The sequence below is a fragment of the Candidozyma haemuli genome, assembly GCF_002926055.2.
Source record: "Candidozyma haemuli strain B11899 chromosome Unknown B_2014730914, whole genome shotgun sequence".
NCBI classification, from domain to species: Eukaryota; Fungi; Ascomycota; class Pichiomycetes; order Serinales; family Metschnikowiaceae; genus Candidozyma; species Candidozyma haemuli.
Genome location: NW_020289902.1, coordinates 161,703 through 185,463, shown reverse-complemented (window position 1 = coordinate 185,463; position 23,761 = coordinate 161,703). Strand labels below are relative to the sequence as shown.

At 45.3% G+C, this 23,761-nt stretch overlaps 9 protein-coding genes and 2 non-coding genes across 11 annotated transcripts; 5 read left to right on the top strand and 6 right to left on the bottom strand. All coding sequences in view use genetic code 12, as the record gives it.

The window, feature by feature from the left end:
- Positions 1 to 2,545: 2,545 nt before the first annotated feature.
- Positions 2,546 to 6,841, top strand: LRG1 (Lrg1p; the record flags this gene model as incomplete). The annotated part of the gene is made up of 1 exon (XM_025484684.1): positions 2,546 to 6,841. The coding sequence occupies one exon, from the start codon at positions 2,546 to 2,548 to the stop codon at positions 6,839 to 6,841; it is 4,296 nt and encodes a 1,431-aa protein (XP_025339615.1).
- Positions 6,842 to 7,282: 441 nt separating this feature from the next.
- Positions 7,283 to 8,764, bottom strand: CXQ85_000959 (uncharacterized protein; the record flags this gene model as incomplete). The annotated part of the gene is made up of 1 exon (XM_025484683.1): positions 7,283 to 8,764. One exon carries the CDS (start codon positions 8,762 to 8,764, stop codon positions 7,283 to 7,285), a length of 1,482 nt encoding a protein of 493 aa, XP_025339614.1.
- A 1,382-nt stretch (positions 8,765 to 10,146) lies between these two features.
- On the top strand, positions 10,147 to 10,218 carry CXQ85_000958. The gene has a single exon. It is a non-coding gene; the product is annotated as a tRNA-Thr (tRNA).
- A 19-nt stretch (positions 10,219 to 10,237) lies between these two features.
- On the top strand, positions 10,238 to 10,308 carry CXQ85_000957. Its single transcript has one exon. It is a non-coding gene; the product is annotated as a tRNA-Gly (tRNA).
- A 74-nt stretch (positions 10,309 to 10,382) lies between these two features.
- On the top strand, positions 10,383 to 11,265 carry NIF3 (Nif3p; the record flags this gene model as incomplete). The annotated part of the gene is made up of 2 exons (XM_025484682.1): positions 10,383 to 10,431; positions 10,478 to 11,265. 2 exons carry the CDS (start codon positions 10,383 to 10,385, stop codon positions 11,263 to 11,265), a joined length of 837 nt encoding a protein of 278 aa, XP_025339613.1.
- A 60-nt stretch (positions 11,266 to 11,325) lies between these two features.
- On the bottom strand, positions 11,326 to 13,527 carry CXQ85_000955 (nucleotide diphosphatase/phosphodiesterase; the record flags this gene model as incomplete). Its single annotated transcript, XM_025484681.1, has 1 exon — positions 11,326 to 13,527. The coding sequence occupies one exon, from the start codon at positions 13,525 to 13,527 to the stop codon at positions 11,326 to 11,328; it is 2,202 nt and encodes a 733-aa protein (XP_025339612.1).
- Positions 13,528 to 13,701: 174 nt separating this feature from the next.
- Positions 13,702 to 14,541, bottom strand: MMS21 (SUMO ligase; the record flags this gene model as incomplete). Its single annotated transcript, XM_025484680.1, has 1 exon — positions 13,702 to 14,541. One exon carries the CDS (start codon positions 14,539 to 14,541, stop codon positions 13,702 to 13,704), a length of 840 nt encoding a protein of 279 aa, XP_025339611.1.
- Positions 14,542 to 14,892: 351 nt separating this feature from the next.
- On the bottom strand, positions 14,893 to 16,260 carry GDH3 (glutamate dehydrogenase (NADP(+)); the record flags this gene model as incomplete). The annotated part of the gene is made up of 1 exon (XM_025484679.1): positions 14,893 to 16,260. One exon carries the CDS (start codon positions 16,258 to 16,260, stop codon positions 14,893 to 14,895), a length of 1,368 nt encoding a protein of 455 aa, XP_025339610.1.
- Positions 16,261 to 18,323: 2,063 nt separating this feature from the next.
- Positions 18,324 to 19,844, bottom strand: TIM54 (Tim54p; the record flags this gene model as incomplete). Its single annotated transcript, XM_025484678.1, has 1 exon — positions 18,324 to 19,844. The coding sequence occupies one exon, from the start codon at positions 19,842 to 19,844 to the stop codon at positions 18,324 to 18,326; it is 1,521 nt and encodes a 506-aa protein (XP_025339609.1).
- Positions 19,845 to 20,144: 300 nt separating this feature from the next.
- On the bottom strand, positions 20,145 to 21,371 carry CXQ85_000951 (uncharacterized protein; the record flags this gene model as incomplete). The annotated part of the gene is made up of 1 exon (XM_025484677.1): positions 20,145 to 21,371. The coding sequence occupies one exon, from the start codon at positions 21,369 to 21,371 to the stop codon at positions 20,145 to 20,147; it is 1,227 nt and encodes a 408-aa protein (XP_025339608.1).
- A 491-nt stretch (positions 21,372 to 21,862) lies between these two features.
- Positions 21,863 to 23,737, top strand: ECM39 (dolichyl-P-Man:Man(7)GlcNAc(2)-PP-dolichol alpha-1,6-mannosyltransferase; the record flags this gene model as incomplete). The annotated part of the gene is made up of 1 exon (XM_025484676.1): positions 21,863 to 23,737. The coding sequence occupies one exon, from the start codon at positions 21,863 to 21,865 to the stop codon at positions 23,735 to 23,737; it is 1,875 nt and encodes a 624-aa protein (XP_025339607.1).
- Between the last annotated feature and the right edge of the window lie 24 nt (positions 23,738 to 23,761).

Here is a 23,761-nt window from a genome sequence, read left to right as displayed (position 1 = left end):
TGACTGATAAGATTGTAACCTTGGTCGAGGCAAAGAAATTAAAAATATGTGAGGTTACTTGAAGGCGGGTCCGTATGTGGTGGCTCATGGCTGGGCCTCGTGGGAAGATTTGCAGTTGGGGATGTAACGGTGGATATTATGACCTTGGCACGGGCTAAATGAGGATTATTTTGGCCCACGAGTCATTGATGATTGTGTGTTTGGGAGTTGGTGATGGTACGTGAATGATGGTTGCAATTGGTGGTGTCAGATAATGATGGGCTTGGTTTACAAGGCGTGTGGCATTGCACGATTAAAGGCTAAGCGTGGTTGCTCATAGATGCAAGAAACATATCCGTAGACGGTGATATCCAGCAATTATTAATTGAACTAGGGGTGGTTTTTAGTAAAGAGGTACTGAAAATTGGTAGGCTAAGTGCCATAAGTTAGAGCCTTGAATTGAAGTATCTACCAGCACAAAGAGAGTTATGATCTGCAATTAACGGCTTTGTATCACTTCAATTCTTCGTTAAGCTTGAATGCTGGGACTCAAAACCACTTCTCCATTAGTGGCCATTTAAATTCTACTCGGTTGCACAAACCTAGGTCAACCATCGTGTGCTGAAAGGACCGCCAACAGCCAATCCAAGTAGAAACACGTCTAAAAGCAATTTCCAATACGCTGATTCGATACATTGGTTGCTATTGCTTCGAATCTTTTAACGTACAGTTGCATGCTAATTTTGGCTTTCCGTGAACCACAGAAAAACAATGATTAATCCCAACAAAAGGAACTATAACCGCACAGTGTCATCTCGGCAAATTAAGCCGTTATACTTTCTCCTAACCCGGGTTGACATAAGCGTTTCCACTGCCGTTTTACCCAAAATACCCACACCCACACAATTCTACAACCACCAATTCATACAAACAACCAGTCTATCTCTAGCTTACCATAACACGTCCAAACCACCACCAAGCCACTTGAACCTCGGTATTTGCCCCATTCGTCGTTTTTGTGTCTTTGCAGCCATTTCCAACTGATTCCGAAGCACAAAGAACTCCCAAGGCCCCATTTAAACCACCAAAACCCCAATTGACCCATCAACCTTCTTCCCCTTCACTACACCTCCCAAACTCACAAAACCCAAATTCCACCCACCATTAGCTTTCCCCAGGTAAACGAAAGCCAATAGTATAAGGCAGCGCGGCAGTGCCCCAGAAAACGTCCCTCCCCACTGATCTACCCCCAGTAAGTCCCTACCAACACTCACCATATCCAACAAAGAAACCCCTTGAACCCTGGACGCGCCGTCCAAACGAACACACTTCCCTGACACAGTATTTTGCCTAAGCAGGTAACCCCCCACGCCAAACACGCACAAAAAGGTTGGACAAAAAGACCGGGAGTATTTTTCATATGGAATGCGCCGCGAGCCTCTAGCGAGCGAAATCTAACGCACACTAACGCAGAAGAGCACAGGACAGACCGAAAAGGGGAACCCCAAGGGAGGTGGAAACCCGACCAAACATTGGTCCAACCTCTTTAAATTCACTGTCCTCTAAAACCCACTTTCCCCTGACCAACCCCCAAAGCCTCTTTATTTCTCTTTTTTTTGCCTCGGTCTACGCGTCGTGGTCAATGCCTCCACCTCCAATTAGTCCTCTATGGTAATTTCCCTACAAGGCTATTCTGCTGCCACTTTGTGCCGGCCAGCGCACTGCGGCAGCGGTTGCAAATGGGGGAGGGTCGATATATTGGGGTAACTAGTTGGTCAAATTTGATGAAAATTACACCACTAAATTCGCCACGCCCAGGTCTATTACGTGTCCAAATTTCAGCTCCATAGCTGCTCTCCCCTCCGGTTATCCCAACCTTTCGCTGTAGATGCGCGCGAGAACGAGTCTCCCAAACAGGGCACAATGGGTCGACTGGGGGTAAACAAGCCTTGGGAGTGGACTGTTGCATTGAAAAAAAAAGGTAAAAAAGTGCAAAAAAAGGGAAGTGGAAACACCACCAGCATCAGATCTCCCTGGTTGCCAAACCCAGAAAAGTAAGCGATTTCTCTTCTTTATACATATTTCCTTCTACCCCCTCAAAGCCCCTGGTAATTTAACTTTTTAATGGCCCATATTGTCTTCTTCTCTGTTCTCTTCTACCCGTGTTTGGCCTATTGTCGGTTTTGCAACATGCTGGGGGGGAGTTTGTCTCATTCCGCACAGGACAAGTTTTTTTTTTTTTTTTTTTATGTGCTTTCGCGGACCAAAACACTGCGATTCTGAATCTGCTTTTTCTCCCTCTGACACGCACAGATTCAGAAAAAATAGTCAACTACATCCATTCATTAAAAAAAAAAAAAAAAAAGAATCCATATATAGACCTTCATTGGTGCTTCTTCGTTGTTTTGTGTCGAATGTGTCCACTTGTTTAACTCCATTGATAATTCCCATTAATAGTCGACCGTCCTTTTTTTTTTTTTACGTTTCGTTTCGTTTCGACTCCCCAGATTCCTTGTTCCTATTACCCGTTTCCAACCCCAGTCACTCTTTTATCCTAAAATAAAACATGCGCCATAGTGAAAACAGGCAGTCTGATTATCCACATAGCCCTAAACGGTTCCTAAAGGGCCTAGCGTCCCTGCCGCTTCGCCAACACCTGAAATCACCCAGTCAACTCGGCTCCAATGGCAGCAGATACCCTTCCTCCCACGCCAGGTCGCTCAGCCACGAGGCCTTCCAGTCGAAAAACGTCCAGACGTCCTCTGAATGGACGAACTTGATCCCTCCGCTCCCGGCCACGTCTAGAAATAATAGCTCTGATTCCTTTGCCCTGCAAGAATTGGCTGTTCCTCCCCAGCGGCACTCCATCGCCATATCGCCAATTTCATCCAAGAATCTCCCAGATATGCTCCAACCACTGCCTAATCCCGAAGCTGAACGTGATTTCGACTTTCCCAAGATGCCTGCGCCAAATTCAAGAACGAGTTCCCTGGGGCTGGTAAAAGAGAACCGTAATCCTTTCAGAAAACATGACAAACCAGAGTCAAAGCTAAAACGAAATTCAGATATGAACAACGAGCCAAGGGTAGATCCCAGGCAGGAATTGCCCACCCAAACGACCCCAACTCATCCCTTTTCATCCCTGCTTCCTCCTTTGCAAGATCATGAACCATCCCCCGTCGTTAACCGTACTATTAGACATCCACAGACCCATCCGCAGATGCAAAAGCCGAGACAATACGGCCATCTGCTGCCTTTCTTCAATAAAAGTAAACAGAGGCCGATGTCTGAAGAGTTCGACTTCACCCCACACCACACCCCTCCTCCACAACAATCGCTTCCAGAAACCTTTTCCAACGGTCATCCAAATAATTCTACTCCAATGCCTCGACAGATTCAACAACAAGACCTTCAGAAATCTCTGAATGGAGTGCTGCATGCCCAGAGCAAACCACCTTCCTTTCAACCACCTATTACGCCTCTGGCCCCACGTCGTCAACTAACGCCGAACAGTCTACATCTGAGTTCGTCTCCTACACAAAACCCAGCCCTTGCTCCTGATGTTGGATCATTGTCACTAAGTAGGAAACAGCTGCTGCAGCTGCAATTACAGCAAACTCCTCATGAAACGCGGCTGAGTGCTCCAAGAAAGAGAAAAATCTGCAAGGTCTGTGACCAACCAATAGCTGGTCAGTTTGTTAGAGCTCTTGGTAGTGCTTATCATGTTGAATGTTTCACTTGTCACGAATGTGGCCACCAATGCTCTTCGAAATTCTTCCCACAAGACATCACGCTACCGGATGGAAGTGTCAGCCAGGTTCCACTATGCGAATATGACTACTTCAAGAAACTAGATTTAATTTGCCACAATTGCAATTGTGCTTTGAGAGGTCCATATATTACTGCTTTGGGCAACAAATACCATGTCGAGCATTTCAAATGTTCGGAATGTGGCAAGGTGTTTGATTCTGAAGAAAGTTACTACGAGCATGAAAGTAACATTTACTGCCACTACCATTACTCGAAGCTTTTTGCTACCAAATGTGAAGGTTGTCAGTCTTCTATCGTTAAACAATTTGTTGAGTTGTTTAAAGGTGGTAAAAATCAACAATGGCATCCGGAATGTTATATGGTGTACAAATTCTGGAACGTTTTCATTACACCTGATTCAGTTGGTCTTCAAAGCAAATTTGAGCTTGAAAAACAGATTGCTTCTACTTTCCTAGAGAGCGACATAGATCCCGAGAAGCTTCTTGCGATCGAGCAGCAGATCGAAAGTATAGTTATGAGGTGTTGGTTAGTTCTATCTGGATTTGAAGAAACCTTGGCATCTTGTATCTCTGCAATGCTTCTTTCGGCCTGTACAGGTAACAGGGCAAATGGCATTCAAGCTACCAGCAAATTGATAGTGTACGTCGAGATCTTGTTTTCTGCTCTTGACTTTGTCCAGAACATGTGCATTGAGTGTAACTCGGATCCATCTAAGAGTCAGGAAAAGAGAAACGCTTCTGGTGAAGAGATTTATTCTGTTGATGCGTTTGACAACTTCCAACCTCTTCGAAAAGAGCCCAGAAATATTTCTGGAAAGCTTATGAGCTATTTGGCCATTCTCAGGAAATCTACTCAAATCGCCAACTCGGGAAGCCTTTCTGCTGAGCTTTTATCTGTCATAACAGGCTGTGCTCATTATCTTAAGCTTCTTTTCAGAACTGGTCTTAATAACGCCCTCAAACTCAATAAGTTGAGAGGTGATACTAGAGCTTTAGATGGATTTCTCAAATCAGCAAAGCGTTACGAAGAAGTCGAGGAAGGCTTAAAGAATCCTGCTTCCGGATTACCTTCTCTTGAATCCAGATTGGCTGTTCCTCAAAACGCTACCGACGCGTGCCGGGCATGCAAAAAGAGTATTGAGAAGTCGTGTTACAGATTCAAGAACATTAGGTGGCACAGAAAATGCTTTGAGTGTTCTTCCTGTAAAAGGAAGCCTTCGCTGGACTTTAAAGTGGAGAACTTCCTCTGTGGAGCAGATGATTCTTTGCTTTGTGTCGAGTGTTCCAAACTGAACGCAAAGGCTGGTATGGGTTACCAATTCGGTTTCACGTCGGTGTCTGATTTATCACAATTGATCTATCTTTTAAAGATCGCCATGTTCCGTACTAAGGCTGCGATAAGAAAGGATGACGACCCACTGAAGAAGGTTGAACAAGGTGGCATGCGTCCACAGATGTCCAATATTGCCGAGGAAGGCTCTCAAGTCAGTGACACGGAAACAGTTTTCTCGAAGACCCTTCAAGATGTTACGTCTTTAAGAACTAAGAGGGAGAGTCAAAAGTTGTCTAATTCTGTGAAGAAGAGTGCCAGAAAGTCCGTCATCCTTGAAGCTCCAGAAGCGGACTCTGCTAGGGAAGATAATGCTGATCGTGAAATACAGGGACAGACAAGAAAGCCAAGTTCTGCTTCGTCGTTATCCTTTGTCATGCATCAAGGCGATGGAGATCAGGCTAATTTCCTGGCGCACAATAAGTCGCTCAAGATTAGGGATGAACCACCTATTGCGGTTGCAACCGGTAGCTTGGGCCGTACTTCTGACTTATTGAAGAACGAAAAGTCGTTAACATTGGACGACATTCCAAGAATCGTTGCTGCTGAACAGGCAAGAGATCAACGTCCAAACGCGTTCAAGCATCACAACTCATTGTATGAGAAGGCTCAGCCTCTCCAATCGTCCGCTGGCGGAAGTATTCACCAGTTTAAGGGTCTGCAAGATGTGAATGTCGTAAAGAAGCTTCCAGTGCCGGTTAAGATCAAATACTACTCCGAATTATCGAAATCTGAGCACTTCATTTTGCGTCACATTGCCGTGGAAGCCTTCCTTGCCATTAGAGATGACCATTCAAGAGAAGATCTTGTCTCGTTGATCCAGACAAGAAAACTGCCAACCTTCTGGGACAAATTCAAGTTCGGTGGAGGCGAAAAGAGTAAGGCTATGAATGTATTCGGTACTGATCTCCAAGAATTGACGAAGCGCTATGGTGTTGATTCTGACTTGGGAGTTGGCCCTGCTCAACTTCGTATTCCCATTGTGGTTGACGATGTGGTCAACTCATTGAGGAAGAAGGATATGTCGGTTGAAGGTATTTTCCGTTTGAACGGTAACATCAAGAACTTGAGAGAATTGACAGAACAGATTAATAAAAACCCTCTCAAGTCTCCAGATTTCCACAATTACTCGGCTGTCCAGTTGGCTGCACTTTTGAAGAAATGGCTCAGAGAGTTACCAAATCCTTTGCTCACTTTCAACCTTTTTGAATTGTGGATTTCCTCCAGAAAGACCAATGACAGTATCTTGTGCAAGAGAATTTTGCAACTCACATACTGTATGCTTCCTAGGAGTCACAGAAACCTTCTCGAAGTGCTCCTCCATTTCTTCAGATGGGTCGCCTCCTTCGCATCTACCGACGATGATTCAGGGTCCAAGATGGATACCCACAATTTAGCTACGGTGCTTGCGCCTAACATTCTTATTTCCAAGAGCCAATCTGCCGAAGGTCCGCCAGTGCAATCCGGAGAGTCTTACTTTTTGGCCATTGAAGTTGTCAATCAAATGATTGAGATGCACGAAGAGTTAGCAGTTATCCCACCCGATCTCTGGGAATTATTCGAAAGATGCCAATTCACCAACACTCCAAAGTTGGATACACTCAGCTCAAAGGATATATTCAGCAAAGTACAGAAGCATTCCAAAGAAGACCCCGAGCTTTTCAAAAGGTTCCTCAAGCTTGAGGCATCCACCAAACCAAGTCAACAGAACACTATCAAACGAGGCCAAATGAAAGTGGATTCTATATCGACAGCAAAATAATGATGAGGTTATGACATAATAATAAAAGTTGCCTATAATAAATTTCAAGTAATAATATCTATGAACTAGTTGTAGAATAATGTTAAAACTGTGTGTGTTCTGCACAGTGTGCCAATACGAGTTCGAGATTTCCAGTGAGAAAAACCGCCGACGATTCCTTCTTATCTTTTGCATCAGTATGACCTTGACAGCAGATTCCCTCAAGGAAATCATTCAGGAAAGGCTCCAGGCCAATCTTGTCCAGGTTGAAGACATGTCAGGCGGTTGTGGACAGGCATTTGCTGTCATCATTGTGTCTGAGGCTTTCAAAGGAAAGAACAAACTAATGAGGCACCGTTTGGTGAATGGAGCTTTGAAAGAAGAAATCGCTGCCATCCATGCATTCACTCAAAAGGGATTTACTCCAGATGAGTGGAAGGCCCAGGGAGGAATTCTATAATCTTAAAGTACACCCCTCCGCTTATGACCAGCATAACGCTTACAAATTCCAGCCCACAACACCAATAAGATAAGGTATAATGCAAACACGATGAAAGGGTGTGCTTTCATTCCTAGCTTGCTGTGATCAGCGACAAAGCCCACGAGGAAAGGAAGAGCGGCAGCTCCACCTCCACCAAAGGCACAAATGAAGCCCACACTGGTTGCATGGTACCTTGTGGGCAAGATCTCAATAGAGGCAACGATGGTAGTGGGGAAAATAGGACCCACAAAGAGGCCTGTGATGAAAACGATTGGAAATAAGATCCAGTTGGCTTTTGAAAATGCAAAAAGACAGAAGATCAAGTAGCCTGCCAGAGAAGCCACAATATACGCAAGATTTGCCATGAGTTCCGTGTTGAATACGTGAGCGGTAACGAACCCAAGCGCTATTCTGCCCACCGTAAGACCCAACCAGAAAGTGGTGGCCATCCAAGAGGAATAATTGTAGCTGAGTTTCTTGATTCTGATCAAGAAGGTCATCAACCAAGCACCAAATGCCACTTCACCACCGACGTAGATGAACAAGCAGATGGCAAACACCCAGACAAGCTTAGATTTGAGAGCATCGGTGAACGAGACATCAGTTCCTTCGTTAACGGTGTCCTCGACAGATTCGTCACCCGAACCGATCTCAAACTCTGGATCTTTATCAGCAAGACTTCTTTTCTGCTCCTTGAGAATGACATTGAACTTGTGCTTTGCAGCGGTTTCATGGCGGAAGGAGAAAGTAAAGCAGACCAAATTGATAACACCGTAAATGCTAAGCACGACATAGTAATGGTTCCAGTTCCATGGGTTATGCTTTCTTTCCATAAGTTTTGTGATCAATGGGGGAGATATCATGCATCCCAAGCCGTAGCAGCCATGGACAATTCCAAGAATCTGGTTTGAGTCAGCGATACCACCGACCCAGCCGTTGACACTAGCATCCAAACTTCCAAGACCAATACCGTTAATCATATAGCACACAATGAAAAGCCAGAATGGCGGATGAGTGCTGATGATGAAGAAAGCCAAAGCCAAGCAGCCGGTACCAATGATACCCACGCCTCTAACGCCAAAGCTTCTCTGGAAGAACTCACAAGTAAGCGCCAGGATAAAGTACCCAGCTGTCGAAGACAAAAATATAAAAGATGTTTGCAAATCACCGATATGGTACTGTTCCTGGAGTTTCGGGATAATCGTACCGATGGTCTGGTCACCAAGACCGAACAAGATAAACGTCAGAAGCGCCACCACCACTTGAAACTTCATCAATTTGCTATCACGCCAATCCACAGAGTCGATATAGACCTGCTGTCCATTGAACTGGGTCACATACTTCTGGTTAGGTGGAAGCGTTGCCAAGTACTTGAAATCAGGCCCATGCCCATCGCCAGTAGAGCCCTCGGGCCCTGGTTCCAAGAAAGGTTCGTTGAGATCCTCGAGTGGGATGGAAGACATGAATAAGAAGGACGTAGTTCTTTTATAAAAAAAAAAAAGAAAGAAAGAAAGATTAGGCTCTGCGGTTAATTTAACCCATTTTTCATGGCTCTATTCCATCAGTGCCTCACTCCCTCACAATCCATAGTGCGAAGGGTCCCGCCCATTGAACCAGAGCCACCACACCCCTCCAAGGGGAACCCCCATATGAAAAGGGTGAAATTTGTATGTAAAGATCAAGGCGGGAGCGTCGTATGATTGGTTTTCTATTTTTGCAATTTTCTTACTTTATAAGTGGTGTACTGAAACTGGGGTGCCCCCACTGGACGGCTGGAGATTTGCAGCAATTGAGCGAGACTTTGAGACTTTGCGACCCGAGGTGCCATGGGGCGCTACCAGTGTAAGTGTCAGCCTTACCATTTGTCAGCATGAAGGATGGAAGAAAACGGTAGTTAAAGGTGTTTTATGGGTGATGGTGGCTTGGAAGAAGACGAATGGGGCTTTTTTTTTTGTGGAATTTAGTGCTGGTTTCTAGAAAGATGGGGGCCTTTTTAAGGTTCTTCTGTGAAGCCTTTCTCGCGGAGTACTGTAAAACATTCCGAGGGAACAGTAGGCTTTGACAGAGCGGTGAAGAGCGGTGGGGAGGGTTTGTGGTAGGAAATATGGGGTAGATGGGGTAGATAGATGGTGGGCCAACGGTTTTTACGAAGGTTTTTTCGCCGTTTGGTTGTAAGGTGGTGGAGTTCTTTATGGATATGAATGAGGACCGTAGTAGGTCATTACTGAAAATACCAATGATCTAGAGGGCTTAGATTATTTTTATTTGATTCTTTTGGTGAACAAAAACTCTTATGGAGTTCATTGTTACTTGCTTTATGGAAGATTCTGCGGTAAAGCCTTACCACATTGATCAAAACATGATGGGTTCTTCCTTCAATTGGAGAAGGAGCGTTCAAGTGGTCTCTGTGGGACCTTTTTTTTTTTTTTCTGTCTTTCGAATAATCCATACTAGAAGAAGTTGACATGGTAGTTGCTCTTGGTGTCCTTTGCTTGGGGCTTGAAATCCTAATTGAAGCCAAATCTGAAGACACCGTCAAATCAAATTCCTTCAATGAACGAAGCATTCAATCAATTCATTACATAACTAATACCCTAAATTTCCTTTCGGACCTCAATCTGTGCTAGAAATATTAGACCTTGCCAAACACCAAGTCAGATTCGTCCCAGCTGGGTTTTGGTTTGCATTTTTCGCAATTTTGCCTGATTTTGAGCTTAAATAAACACATGAACCTAACTTTTAAAATGCAAGGTTTAATATGGATTAATTTCTGTCAATTTTGGGCCATTTTTAGCCTATTCTTTGATTTGATCTATATTTACCTATACTGGAAATTCTACAAGTTGCCTCCTTAGCTTAGTGGTAGAGCGTTGCACTTGTAATGCAAAGGTCGCTAGTTCAATTCTGGCAGGGGGCAAAAGTCACAAAGTTTTCCAGCGCAAGTGGTTTAGTGGTAAAATCCAACGTTGCCATCGTTGGGCCCCCGGTTCGATTCCGGGCTTGCGCACTCTTTTTTTTTGAACTCTATCTCGTACCCCAGATTCTCAGTTTTCCATCTTTCATCTTCTACCTTCTTCAGCAATGCCCAGTCCAACATCAAAACGTGCTGTTTTAGCAGCCACCAACGCAAGTATGTGAATATCTTAACTTTTACCAATCTCCTTCTAACATTTCAGTCCAAAAGCTCTATCCAATAAGGCTAGCAGACAAGTCCTGGGATAACACTGGTTTACTCGTGGATTCTTCTTCAGACTTCACCGAATCTGACTCCTGTAAGATCTTATTGACAATTGACTTGACACAGAATGTTGCCAACGAGGCAATCGAAAAGAAATCAAACATGATTGTGGCATACCATCCATTCATCTTCAGAGGTCTCAAGTCCATCACTTCCGATGATCCACAGCAGAGATCACTCATCAGATTAATACAGAACAATATCAGCGTCTACAGTCCTCATACTGCTGTGGATAGTGCAAAGGGTGGTGTGAATGACTTCTTGGCTGACGGAATTGCTCAAAACTTGAAAGTGAAGTCTCGCCTGGTTATCCAACCTAACCCAGATGAAGAAGGTTGTGGCATGGGTCGTTTCATTGAGCTTGAAGAACCAGCACCACTTACAAGTCTTGTGGAAAACGTGAAAGACTCCCAGTCTTTGAGACATGTCCAGGTTGGCGTGGGCAGAAACTTGAAGAAGGACCATTCTGTTAAAACCATTGCCATTTGTGCTGGCTCGGGTGGGTCCGTATTCAGAGGAGTTGAAGCTGATTTGTACTATACTGGTGAGTTGTCTCATCATGAGGCGTTGTTTTTCACTGAAAAGGGCTCCTCTCTCATTGCATGTAACCATTCCAACACCGAGAGGGCCTTCTTGAAGGTTTTGAAAGAGCAATTGCAACAGGAACTTCCTGAAGCCGAGGTGGAAATTAGCGCAGAGGACAAGGATCCTTATGAAGTATGGTAGAGATCATATAGGCAAGTAACACAAACTCTATCTTATTACCCTTTTATACAAATAGTAGGCTCAACCCCCACCGAAGTAATTGAGCACCGAATCGACACCATTGCCAATGGTTCCAACAACGTCATCGACTAGATCAGAAACGTCATCGATAAAACCATCGAGTGCGCTTTGGTCATCATCTCCTTTTCCAGAAGACTCCTTATCTGAGTCGCTCGAATCGCTGTCGTCATCAGAGTGCTCTGTTTCAGACGTTTCCTCGGACTCGCTATCTGTATCTGTGGTCAGATGCTCGAAATCACTAGGCCTGGGTAGCGTCTCCGTGGAAAAATCTTTGAGCATAGAATCCTCGGACGATAGACTCAGTTGTGGGTCTTTGTTGGTACTCAAGGAAATCGTGGTGACTTTGGTACGTCCACTTGGTTTGCGCCAGAGCAAATCATATGTTGCATCTTTGACGAGGTGGTCGACTTCGTATGGCAAGTCTGGGTAGATCAAATTGTCGTTCCAGTCAGGAGGAAGAAGCTTGTTCTGGGAAATGACAAACGAATCCGCCAGAGTACCGTTATTGGGAGATGGCTTCACGTCAAGGGACTCGCAAATAATATTGTAAACATTAGTGTTGTCAAATGGAAGAACTTTTTTATTGTCGGCCAATTGCTTCTTGAAGTAAGGACCTCTTCCTAAAAAGATAGCCCTCATCAAGAGTTCAGTGTTGTTGTAGCCATGGACTCCCTTTGGAGTATAATTCTCGCCTTTCTCCTTGAACTTTTGCCTTGTGGTTATACCATATCCAACATTAGGTACAATCCAGATTGGTGCTAATCTGTAATTGAAAGCGTGGTCCTTGTCATTGCCGCCAAAGTTCCATTCTTTGGGTAAATCTTCGACCTTGTAATAATTGAATCCTTTCTTGGTTTTTTCGTCAAGCTTTTCGAACTTCTCCTTGATTTCGTCATAGATCTGGTCAACTGTGAACTCTTCAGTTGGCCTCAAGCCAAAGAGTGGCCATCCGTCAATATGTGCGAGCTTTGAAAGGTCGACAACATCATCGAGGAACAAGAGTCTATCGTTTGATGTTGGAGCCATGCCATGGTCACTCACAACCACTAGGTTAACGATATCTTCCAAATTACGCAGCTTTATTTCCTGGATCATGAGAGTAATGAAGTCATCAACGTACTTCAAAGCATCGGTAAGTTCCGGCCCACTAATGCCAAACTTGTGGCCATACTGGTCAATAGTTGGAACGTATGTCAACAACAACTCGGGACGTTTATGAATATCCTCACGGTCAATCCAGCCCATAACTCTATCAATCTTTGACGTCAACAACTCTGTTCCATTAAACTTGTCCACTTCCATGGGCCCGTTTTCTCCGATACCTGGGACCTCACTGCCAGGCCACATATGAACTGCCGATTTGACACCCTGCTTGAACGTGGTAGTCCAAATAGCCTCACCGCCCTTCCAGAAATCAGCATCGAGACCCTTAACTGGATCAGTATTGACGAACTGTTTCTTCAACTTTGGATCATAGAACGTATTACCAACAATTCCGTGTTCAGATGGATAAAGACCAGTTATAAGAGTCCAGTGGTTAGGGAACGTGGAGGATGGGAACGCCGGTGTCATATATGGAGCACCATAGTCATTTACCATCATATTGTGAAGCGCTGGAGTCCTTTGAGGGGAAATATAGTGAGGATGGAACCCATCAAGAGACACAAGAATGGTCGTTGGGTAAAAGTCATGTGTCGAATTCGAAAGCACACGTTTATTCTTGTTATCAAACGTGCTTGGCTCTTCGTCAGACTTCTTACCGCCCAGCCTAAAGAATGCATAGGTAAGCCACATAAAAAATAGTAGAAAAGAAAACGCCAACACTCCCCAGTTGACCATTTTCCTAAGTCTGGCAATCTTTATCTCCCTCAACTTCTGGTTCATAGCATCCTCATCACTAAGAGTGTCATTACTATCCCCATCACCATCGCTAATCTCAAACGAGTCCGGACTTGTTCCACTAGTATCCACCATCTCATAAGAGCCTGGCTTCCAAGAGTTGGGACCATTGAAGTACTCCTGGATCTTGCCCCAGAACCTTGTAGGTGGTTGGCTGCGAAGACCTTGATCACTGTTCTCATAGTCTAGCGGATCGAGAAACTGGGAGTCATTTCTATCCTCATCGAACAAGTCGTCCTCGGGATCGTCCAAATCCCGTACAGGTATATCTGCTGCATGTGGTTTGCCGTGTTCCACTGGCATTGCTTTGAGAGAGATAAGTAGTATCTAGGGACGTAGATAACTTCGCGCATACAAGTTATGAACACCTTAGACGGCTGATGCCTTGGTACATACCATGCAAACTATGATAAATTAAATTTGATGCTTTGGGGCTCTATTTATATACTGTGATGAAGGTGGACATGTCTCTTTGTCTTAGATTCTCACCACAGACTCGTGGTCTCTCTTCTTTGTCATGCCCATGTACACCTTCACTCGAAGCTTCATAAGCTTATCGGGAGACAAATCGCTTTCTGAAAGATACTGGTCGCAACCAGTAACAGGACAGGCGTACTCATCTCTTGCAACTCTCATCTGACGAACTATATGTGCCCTTTCAAAAACATGGAAGCACCTCTTGGATACCACCGGGTCTGAAAAATAGTTCATCGAAAGCGGATCCTTCAACGAGATCTTACCTCCCTCCACGGCCAACTCTTCATCGACTTGTTCATCCTGAAGAGGATCTTCTGGGAACTGAAGCACGAAGAATGCATTCCTTATGAAGGTGAAGGATGGGTCTCGATGTAGAAGCTCTTCAAACCGTGCTCCCAGTTTCTCTCTAATTAGTTCATCCAAGTCATCGCTGAACCCGTCAGCAAAGTTTTTCCTTATAAGCTCTTTGCACTCGTCATAATTTGAAAGAGTTAACTCCAATGTGGTTCTTCTATGGTCAACAAGCTCTCTGTGTGCGTTCTTGAGTGCCAGCTGTAGAGCTTGGAGTTTCACCTTAGCAAGGTAAAACTTCTCATAAGACTTGATCATTTGTTCGGAATAAACCTTAAACCCCTCGTTCTGGGCTAGCTGGGGACTGGAACTGGCATATTCTATAAACGACTCTGCGCTGCTTTGAATGCTCAGTAACTGCTCTTCTATCTCTCGTAGAAGAAGTAAACTGCCAAATTCAGTGTTCACCTTCACGCTAGGGTGAACAGGGATATAGTCTGGGAAGCTGTTGAAGTCAGGTAGCTTGGCTGACGTTTCTGTGGATCCCATGATGATGAAGATAGATGTATGGAAATGTAAATACCCAAGGCGCGCTTGATCTATGTACTAGGACCCACATAGTAGAAGTGGCTACTGAAGCAGACGCGAGTTACAGGTAGCTAGAGAGATATAATTTCTCTTACTTTATTAGAAATACTGTGTGTTATTATTTCTGTCTTTAGTTCGATAAGATTCGTTAGGTGGATGGGCGTCATCAACTGGTTGGCACCTTCCTAAACCTCACAGTAAACGGAAACCTCCGAGAATCAACTAAACAACTACACGTAATTTTTATTTTTGGTATCCGTAAAATTCCTGTCTAATATAAATGAGAAGTGAAAAGTCTATATCGTTACACCATTAGAAAACATCACCCTGAGCGAACATAGCGTCGGCAACCTTGATGAAACCGGCGATGTTGGCACCCTTCAACAAGGAAGGCAAACCAGAAGCATCCTTGTCAACAGAGTATTGAACAGCAGTCTCGTAACAGTTGTCGAAACATGTGTACATGATGTCCTTCAATTTGGCATCAACTTCTTCTTCAGTCCAGGTGACTCTCTGGGAGTTCTGGGCCATCTCCAAACCAGACACGGCAACACCACCACAGTTGGCAGCCTTACCTGGGGCGTACCAAACACCCTTAGATCTGTTAGCCTCGAACACGTCGATGGCCTCCTTGGTGGAACCCATGTTAGAGCCCTCAGCGATGAAAGCGCAGCCAGCCTCAACCAAGGCCTTGGCCTCCTCACCAGAAACCTCGTTCTGGGTGGCAGATGGCAATGCAACGTCGACCTGGCCAACGTGGGTCCATGGACGAGCACCAGAGATGTATTCAACCTTGTTCTTACCGGAGAAAGTAGAAGCACTCTCGCCAACAATCTGCTCCAAGGTTCTGAACTTGACCTTGGCAGCGGCAATAGCCTCAACCTGCTCTGGGGTAATACCGTCCTGGGAGATGATAGAACCCTTGGAGTCAGAGAGAGAAACGACAATACCGCCCAACTCAATAACCTTCAATGCAGCGTACTGGGCAACGTTACCGGAACCAGAGATGGCAACTCTCTTACCCTTGAAAGACTCCTTACCGTTAGAAGCCTTCTCAATCATCTTCTCGACATAGTAGACGGTACCGTAACCGGTAGCCTCAGGACGGATCAAAGAACCACCCCAAGTCAAACCCTTACCGGTCAAAACACCAGTAAAGTTGTTTTGCATGGACTTGTAAGCACCAAAGAGGAAACCGACTTCACGGCCACCAACACCAATGTCACCAGCTGGGACATCAGTGTCAGCACCAATGTATCTAGCCAACTGTCTCATGAAGGCAACACAGAATCTTCTAATTTCGGAGTCGGTTCTGTTTTTAGGGTTGAAATCGGAACCACCTTTACCACCACCCATAGAAAGGCCGGTCAAGGCGTTCTTGAAAATCTGTTCGTAACCCAAGAACTTGAGGATAGACAAGTTCACGGTTGGGTGGAATCTGAGACCACCTTTGTAAGGGCCCAAGGCAGAGCTGAACTGGACTCTGTAACCGTTGTTGACCTCGATCTCGCCCTTGTCGTTTTCCCAGGCGACTCTAAACTGGATGATTCTCTCTGGCACAGAAACAACTGGGATGACCTTCTTGTATTCTGGCTTCTCAGTGAAGAGAGTAGAGTCCTCGAGGGCAGACAACAACTCGTTGTAGGCTTGCTGGAATTCGGGTTCGTGTGGGAGGACCATGGTAAATATGAATGTGTAATAAAGATAGAAAGAAAAAAAAAGGTTAAACCGTGGGGAGATGGGGCCCTTTATATGCCCAGGGCACCCATGGCTGCCAACCTAGCTAGCCATCTTACCTCCTGCACGTCTTCCCACCGGGAGCTTCCATCATCTCTCACTTGAGTCAACTGCATGCACACAAGACAAGCAGTCCACGCACGTTACCAGATCTCTGGCCAATCACAAAGGTAGCAGGTCACGTGCACCTGCCACCGCCGCACTGGGCCCTCTTCCTTTTGCCTTGACCGCGCGCTATCAGTGACAAATCAAACCACCAATGAGCCCCGGGTGCACCGTTTCTTCTTCGCATGGCCCGCTACCGGACCCGCACCCTCCATTTCTTATCGTCCAACGAGGCCTGCCCTGGCCAACGTCATAAGCGTAATCGGTGGCCCCGTACTGCCCCTGCCCCACAAACACCACAAACCTCGAAGGCGGTAGAATAAGCCGACTCGGACTGAGACTCAGGCACACTGTTTAAGTGAGATCTAGCCTGGGCAGGTGGCATGGAGGTGGGTTTGACGTTTGACTCTGCTGCGACGTCACCAGAACACCAGTGAGCCAGTAGGGGCGCCAGCCACTACTGGTGAACCACGCTACCCCCATACTCCCATACTTCTACATCATCTCTACCTTCCACTACACTACTACCATGTTTCTCTACCTAGTCTTCCCTTCCCTTCTTTCTCTCTTCTCCCTTCCACTTCCTCCCTCTTCCTCCCTTCCTCCCTTCCCTTCTCTTCCCTGCCTTGACTGCTCTGTGAGTGTCCCGAGTAATTCCGGCCACCGGTCTGCCGTGGTTCGCGAAAGTGTAGAGCCAGAACGGGAAATACGATTCCACCCGATTTTCTTTTTTTTTTTTGCACCCACCCACTTACTGACCGGCCGGCCGTGAATATCCAGTTAAATGATCTGACTATATTATTCCGGGGTTGGTGGAGTGCCGTCAGCCATCAGGCAAGCCGCCAGGCATGCCGTTAAGAAGGTCAGTACCAAGCCAGTGCCAGATCTCAAGTAATGGTAGCTCTCGGCCTGTCACATGGTTATGTGCGACCGAGGCGGCTACAAAGCAGAAGACAGAGCATGCCGTGGGGCCTCCAGCACAAAGACATATATCGGCGGGAGGCGAGAGGGTGAAGATAAGAAAAATAGGCGAGATATGGGTGGGCGAGATATGGGTGGCTCGTGGGGAAAAGGGTACAAAGATGGCAATAGGCAAGTAGGGCATGCTTTTTGATCGTTACACTAAACCTCTAGGCAGAGCAGGCAGAGTAGGAAGCATGAGGCTAGTCAGCTGGAGGCTGCTATAAGGACCAGGAGGTCTGACCAGGTCCCAGTTTCTTTTGCACTTTTGGTGTCTTATAGTTTTACATTTTATAGCGGTATGGTCATGTTGCTACGTCGTCATGTCCTCTTCTTTCTACTTCCTCTTCTTCCTCTTCTTCTTCCTCTTCCTTTGGTGGCTGCAAATGGCCGGGCCAGGTTTAACCGAGACAAGACACTTTTAAACCGTAGCATTATACTATTTCCCGCTGGATTGGGAAACATGGCTTATTGTCACGTCGACCAAAAACATCTTCCGTTAGTAGCGCTGATGCAGATTGGTTTCGGCGATTGAAGGTTTTTCGGCGTGGCTGGGGGCCGTGTGAGTTCTACTCGCTCATTCATTGCTCGCTTTTTGTGTTACTTTATCTGAGAAGACTTTCAGCTGTGCTGTGCTCTTTTTTTTTCGTTTTTCGCCGTCTTAACGTCATAGCACTTTTTTTTGCAACCGCACAAGCATATTCCAACTTGGCAATTTTAACAATGGTTGTTTTTTATTTTTACGTGAAGTCAAGAATATGTGGGAAAAACCGGGTGCTATGGTTCGGGTCGCCTAGGATATAGGAAAGGCGATTTGTTTTTTGTAATCGCCGCCGATGCCATTGTTTGTGTTTAGGTTGTGCTTTATCGGTATGCTTATTTTGGTTATGTATGGTTGGTGAAAAATTTGCTTTCGAGGTGTCTTCTTTCTATTTACATGGTTACTGCTTGTTTGGTGCATCCAGCTGCTCACCACCCTCGTTCTTTTCGCTCTTGCTGAAAACTCTCATTCTCTGGATCACTCTTGGGTCAACCTCAAGCTCTTGCACCCATTCACTGTTTTTCTTCTTGCCTCTCTCGATCCATTTCTTGGGCCAGTCCAACTCCTCTTCGGCAGCCAAGAACCTATCCATCTTGTCGTATGGTCGACTGTGGCCGTAAACAGCTTCCAACGTCTGCTGTGCGACATCCTCTGCAAGATATCTCTTGGTGTAGTATCTATAAATCTTTGTCGGTATGTTGAGCACACCTGAGAGCTTGGGCACGGTGAAAACACCAATAGGCTGCTCAAACAACACTGGTACGTTCTTGTCATTACGCACAATCTCGTCCATGTTCAATTCTGGAGCCAATGAAGCCTGGGCGTATTCAGATGGCAGAATGTAAGGCTTTGGCACAGGTGGAAGCTTCGACTTCTCTATGTTCAGGCCAAAGTCGTCAATGTCATCTGCTTCCAGTTTTTCTTCTGGTTTGTCCGTCTTCGTAGCATCTCCCTCTGGCGATGTTACTGAGTCCAAGGTTGGTACAGATGCACCCTCAGGCTTTTCCACAGCAGGACTGTCAGCAGCTGGCACAGCCAAAGGTGTCTCTGATTCACTCTTTTCCTTATTCTCCCCAAGAACTTCATCGAGTTGCTTAGGCTCTGGTGGAGGTGGAGGTGGTGCATCCAAAGGTCCAAGAAGACCTTCATGTACACCCGTCAAGTACTCCTTGTAGGTACCTCTTCCGATACAAAGAACACCACCAGCCAAAACGACATCCTTGGAATCGTCTCTCTCACACTTTATAGGTTCGATCACCTTATATAGACCTAAAAGATCTGTGGAGGAGTATAAGTCCTGACGGCTAACGAAAACCTCAGGTTCTTCTTCTTTGCTGACCAAACCTTTAACAGTCTTTGGAACGCTTTCAGTAAAAAACTTCTTCCATGACTTATCATAAGCTTCTTGCTTGAGTCTCTCTTCTTCTATTCTCTTTGCTTCAAGTCTTTCTTTTCTCAACTGTCTGATCTTTCCTGCAACCTCAGTACGGATATCACCTTGTCTCTCTTCAGTAAACACGGTAAAGTCAATAGCAGCAGCATTCAACACTGGCTTGACGTATCTCCTGAAATGTTTCAACGATTCTTGAAGGAAATCGTTAGGTGGAGGAGCGATGAAGACAGTAAGCCTTCTAGGAACCCTGTCTGCGGTATAGATCTCTTGACTCATCTGCTCGACTTGTTGCATGTACTTCTTACGGATCTGCTTCTGCTGGTACTTATCATAGGCGATTCCACCGGTTATACCGGCCAAAGCAGTCCAGAAGATCATCCAGTTTCTAGATGGAAGCGAGATCCTGGGGATGCCCATTGCCCTCAAGGCTGGGTTCGACCATCCTTTCTTAGGAGGTGTGGCTGGTTTGCCAGAAGCTTCAGCTTTAGGCTTTGTCAGCTGATCCGGTTTTTCGGGTCCTTCTGACATGTTCTGGAGTAATGTCAAATGCTGAATGTATGCGCTAGAAATATTTTCGGGCGTGTGAGCACCAGTGAATCAACATGGAGAAGATGGACCCCATACTTCCCCAGAATAAGTGTTACGAAATTGTGTTTTTCCCAAATTCATCATTTTGTAGTTATAGAAGGTTTCTAGGAGTTTTGCTTTTACGGCAACGTTTTTGGATTTTTATTCTCGTATCTTAGGTTTCTGATTCTGAGGTTTGGTCGCAATTCGCGTAATGGTTGCAAAATTCATGAACACTTTCAGATCTAGTAGCTTGTTTACCTATTTAAGTGGAATGTACTTTTCCAACTCCAGCATCAATACATCGTGATCAAGTCCCTTTCCGATCAAAACAATCTTATTGTTTTTTATGCTTTCGTGCAAGCTTCCTCCCTCTATCACTTCGTAAGTATCTCTGACACCCTGCAAAATTCTAACATCATCATCGTGAACCAAAACACCCTTTGTTCTGTGGATTTCCACATTTGTACCGTTAGCATCATTTTCCCAAAGTACATGCTGGAGAAACTTCTCTACCTTGCTGAACCCAGATTGGTCGTCAAAGAAAGGAAAGTCAAGTGTCAAGGTCTTAATTCTGTCGTCATGGTACGATGAGCTAGTGGCAAAACTGATCAGGTTAGCAAGCTTATCACTGGAGGCTTCGAAGGCATGTAGGTCCAAGATTTTGTCTAAATCGATATCCCCATAAGAAGTAGTGTGAATGGGGGACGATGAATTGATCTGACGAACTCTTCCGCAAATATCTTCTAGCTTTGCGTCATCCCCTTCAATTGTGTCAATCTTGTTGACCAAGACAGCATCGGCGAGGGCCAACTGAAGATGAGCTGTGCTGATGCCCTCTTCTAGCATTTTCCTTTCCTGTTCTTTCTTTTCTGGAGTCACTTCTTCATCGTTCTCTTCCAAGACATGCTTGTTTGCTCTGTGCCAGTGACCACCAACGTCATTAAGACATTGAATGATATTGGCAGCATCTATGACAGTCACAACACCATCAATGTAGACGCTTGCTGCAAGTGCATCGTCTAGCCAGAACATCTCAGCGATTGGCGCTGGGTCGGCAATCCCCGTGGTCTCCAAAAGAATGTAGTCTATCTTGTCACCAGAATTCTCTATCAAGTTCTCTATGGCAAGCACACCGTTATCTTTAACTGAACAACAGAGACAGCCATTTCCAAGATCTAGCCATTCCTGGACACTTTCATTCTTATCAGAATCCTTGATGGTAACGGATTTCTCTATAGCAGTCGAATCACCAAACTCATTGAGAATAATAGCCAACCTCTTCTTCGACTTACGGCCTATCATCTCCAAAAGAGTGGACTTTCCAGAGCCCAAGTAGCCTGTCACGATAGTGATGGGGATCTTGGACGTGACCTTGGGCGGTTTCTGTTCATATTCCTTGGTATCTTGGATTGTCGCTAGATACTCAGGCTTCGTAGCAAAGTCTTCAGTAAGCTCGGTGACAAGCTCTGGGATATCGTCGTCCATGGTGTTTAACTGTGGGGAATAGATAGATGTCCATCGCGCACTGAAAAACCGTAGGCCAATCGGTAGGAGGCTGGCAGGTCCAGGAAGCAAAGTATGTGAAGCAATAAATTCTGACTTTTTGAGTTTAAATATCGAGATAGTGCTGTGAAAGCACTCCTTCTATAAAGTAATACCTGTGTTGTTGCCGCTATAATAAACCTGATAGTATCAGGTATCAGTTACCAGGTAACAGCAATGGCTGCGAAAGCTGTATCTGTGGTCCTCCTGGGCTATTTCACTGGCTTGATACGAAAAAACAGACTCTGGAGAAACTGATTCTCCTTAGTAAAAACCAAACAAATCCTTATACTTTATCTCCCGCCATCAGTCGTCGCTTACCATAATCGTAATTGCTAAGACGCACATTTAACCGCACTAACCCAGTTAACCGAGCGGCACTTTACTGCACAATTTGGTCAACGCTACTTTCCCACTACAACCACTTCCTAAGAATGAAGTTTGTATATTTCTTGGATTTGTTGTTGGTAGCGGCAGTATTCTACCACTTATGGGCTGCCCCATACACAAAAGTTGAGGAGCTGTTTAATATCCAAGCTATCCATGATGTGGTGAACTATGGCGTTCATCCTGATCAACTTGGCAACTACGACCATAAGGAGTTCCCTGGCGTTGTTCCGAGAACTTTTGTTGGAGCTTTGGTGATTGGTGGTATTATAAAAGCCATTGACTACGGTCATACTCTTATCAAGGGTACTCCGTTGGTGGTGAAGGATGGTGATAGCCAGCTCATAGTCCAGGTTGTGGCTCGTGGAGTGCTTGGCTTGGCGAATATCCTAGGTTTCATCAGTCTTAGAAACGCTCTTAGCAAGGTTTCTTTTGTTGAGAAGGGCTCGAAGATTAAAGGAGCAATTGGCGTCTTTTATACCCTTTTCTTGATCGTCCAGTTCCATGTTCCATTCTACAGTACCAGAACCTTGCCCAACTTTATTGCCTTGCCTATAGTCACCTATGCTTTCAGTAAGTTGGTGAAGGGCGATATGTCTGGATTGACTTGGTTATCGTTCACTGCTGTTATCTTCCGCGTGGAGATTGGCGTCTTTGCTACTACCATATCCTTTGTCTCGTCCCTTGGATTTGGTCAGTCTGACCTCCAGATTAATCTGTATTTCCTTATTGCAGGAACTGTGGTCGGTGTTTTTGTTACTGTGCTTGTTGACTCTTACTTCTGGGGTGAATGGGTGTGGCCAGAGCTTGAGAGCTTTAGATTTAACATCATCAATGGTAACGCCGAGCAGTGGGGCGTGGAACCATATGGGGCATACTTCGGTAAGTATTTGTTGAATTTCTTCCGTCCACCTCATGTCATTCTCTTGACATTGTTGGGTCTTTTAATTGACCCAGCAAACGACGGAACACCAACTCAGGTCACCGAGGACAACAAGTTGGTTGTCACTCATCCAGCCCGCAACTCTCTCAGGATTTTGACAATTTCTTCCATCCTTTACATTGCCTTTATGTCGAAGCAACCACACAAGGAATGGAGATTCATTGTTTATATCGTACCAGTCTTTACTTTGCAAGCAGCTAATGGCCTTGCCAATGTTGCGAGAAAATGGTCGAACCTGTTTGCTCATAAATTGTTATTATTCATCATGCTTGCTAGTGTCGGTGTTTCAGTCGTTTACACTGGTATGATGAGTTATGCCTCCAGTTACAATTACCCAGGAGGTGAGGCGATCTCGTTCTTGAACAATTACATCACTGAGTCAAAAGCAAATCAATCGCTAGTGGTTCACATGGATGTCGCAACTTGTATGAGTGGTGTGACCAGATTCACTCAATTACATTCTCCATATGTTGTATTTGACAAGACTGAGAAGATTGAAGACGTGTCCCGCTTGTGGAACAACTTTACCCATCTCATCACTGAGGTTGATATGGACAAGCCAAACAGGAAGGCATCTCTTATTACCTATGAGCCCAAGCATTGGAAGAAGTTGAAGACTGTCCATGCATTCTCCAGAATTAACTTCTTCCCATTCATGTACACGATCCAACACGTACAACGTTACCAGGCTCTTCCAGCAGAGCTTTCTCCTTCAGGAACTGCCGATCCATGGGACTACAAGACTAAGTTACAGAAGTTCCTTAGAACTACCATCGAGACACACAGCTACTTGTATGTTTACGAGAGAATCGAGCAGGATGCCATTCCAGTGTATATTGATTTGGAAGCTGAAGAGAAGCATGACGACAGACTGGTTGAAACTCCAATTGACCAGCCAGCCCCAGTCGATAAGGACGCCGTGAAGGAGGCTATCAACGAAGAAATTGATAGCTTCGAAGATGCTCAGGAAACCTCCTAATTACGGGTTTCTCGCGTGGTGTTT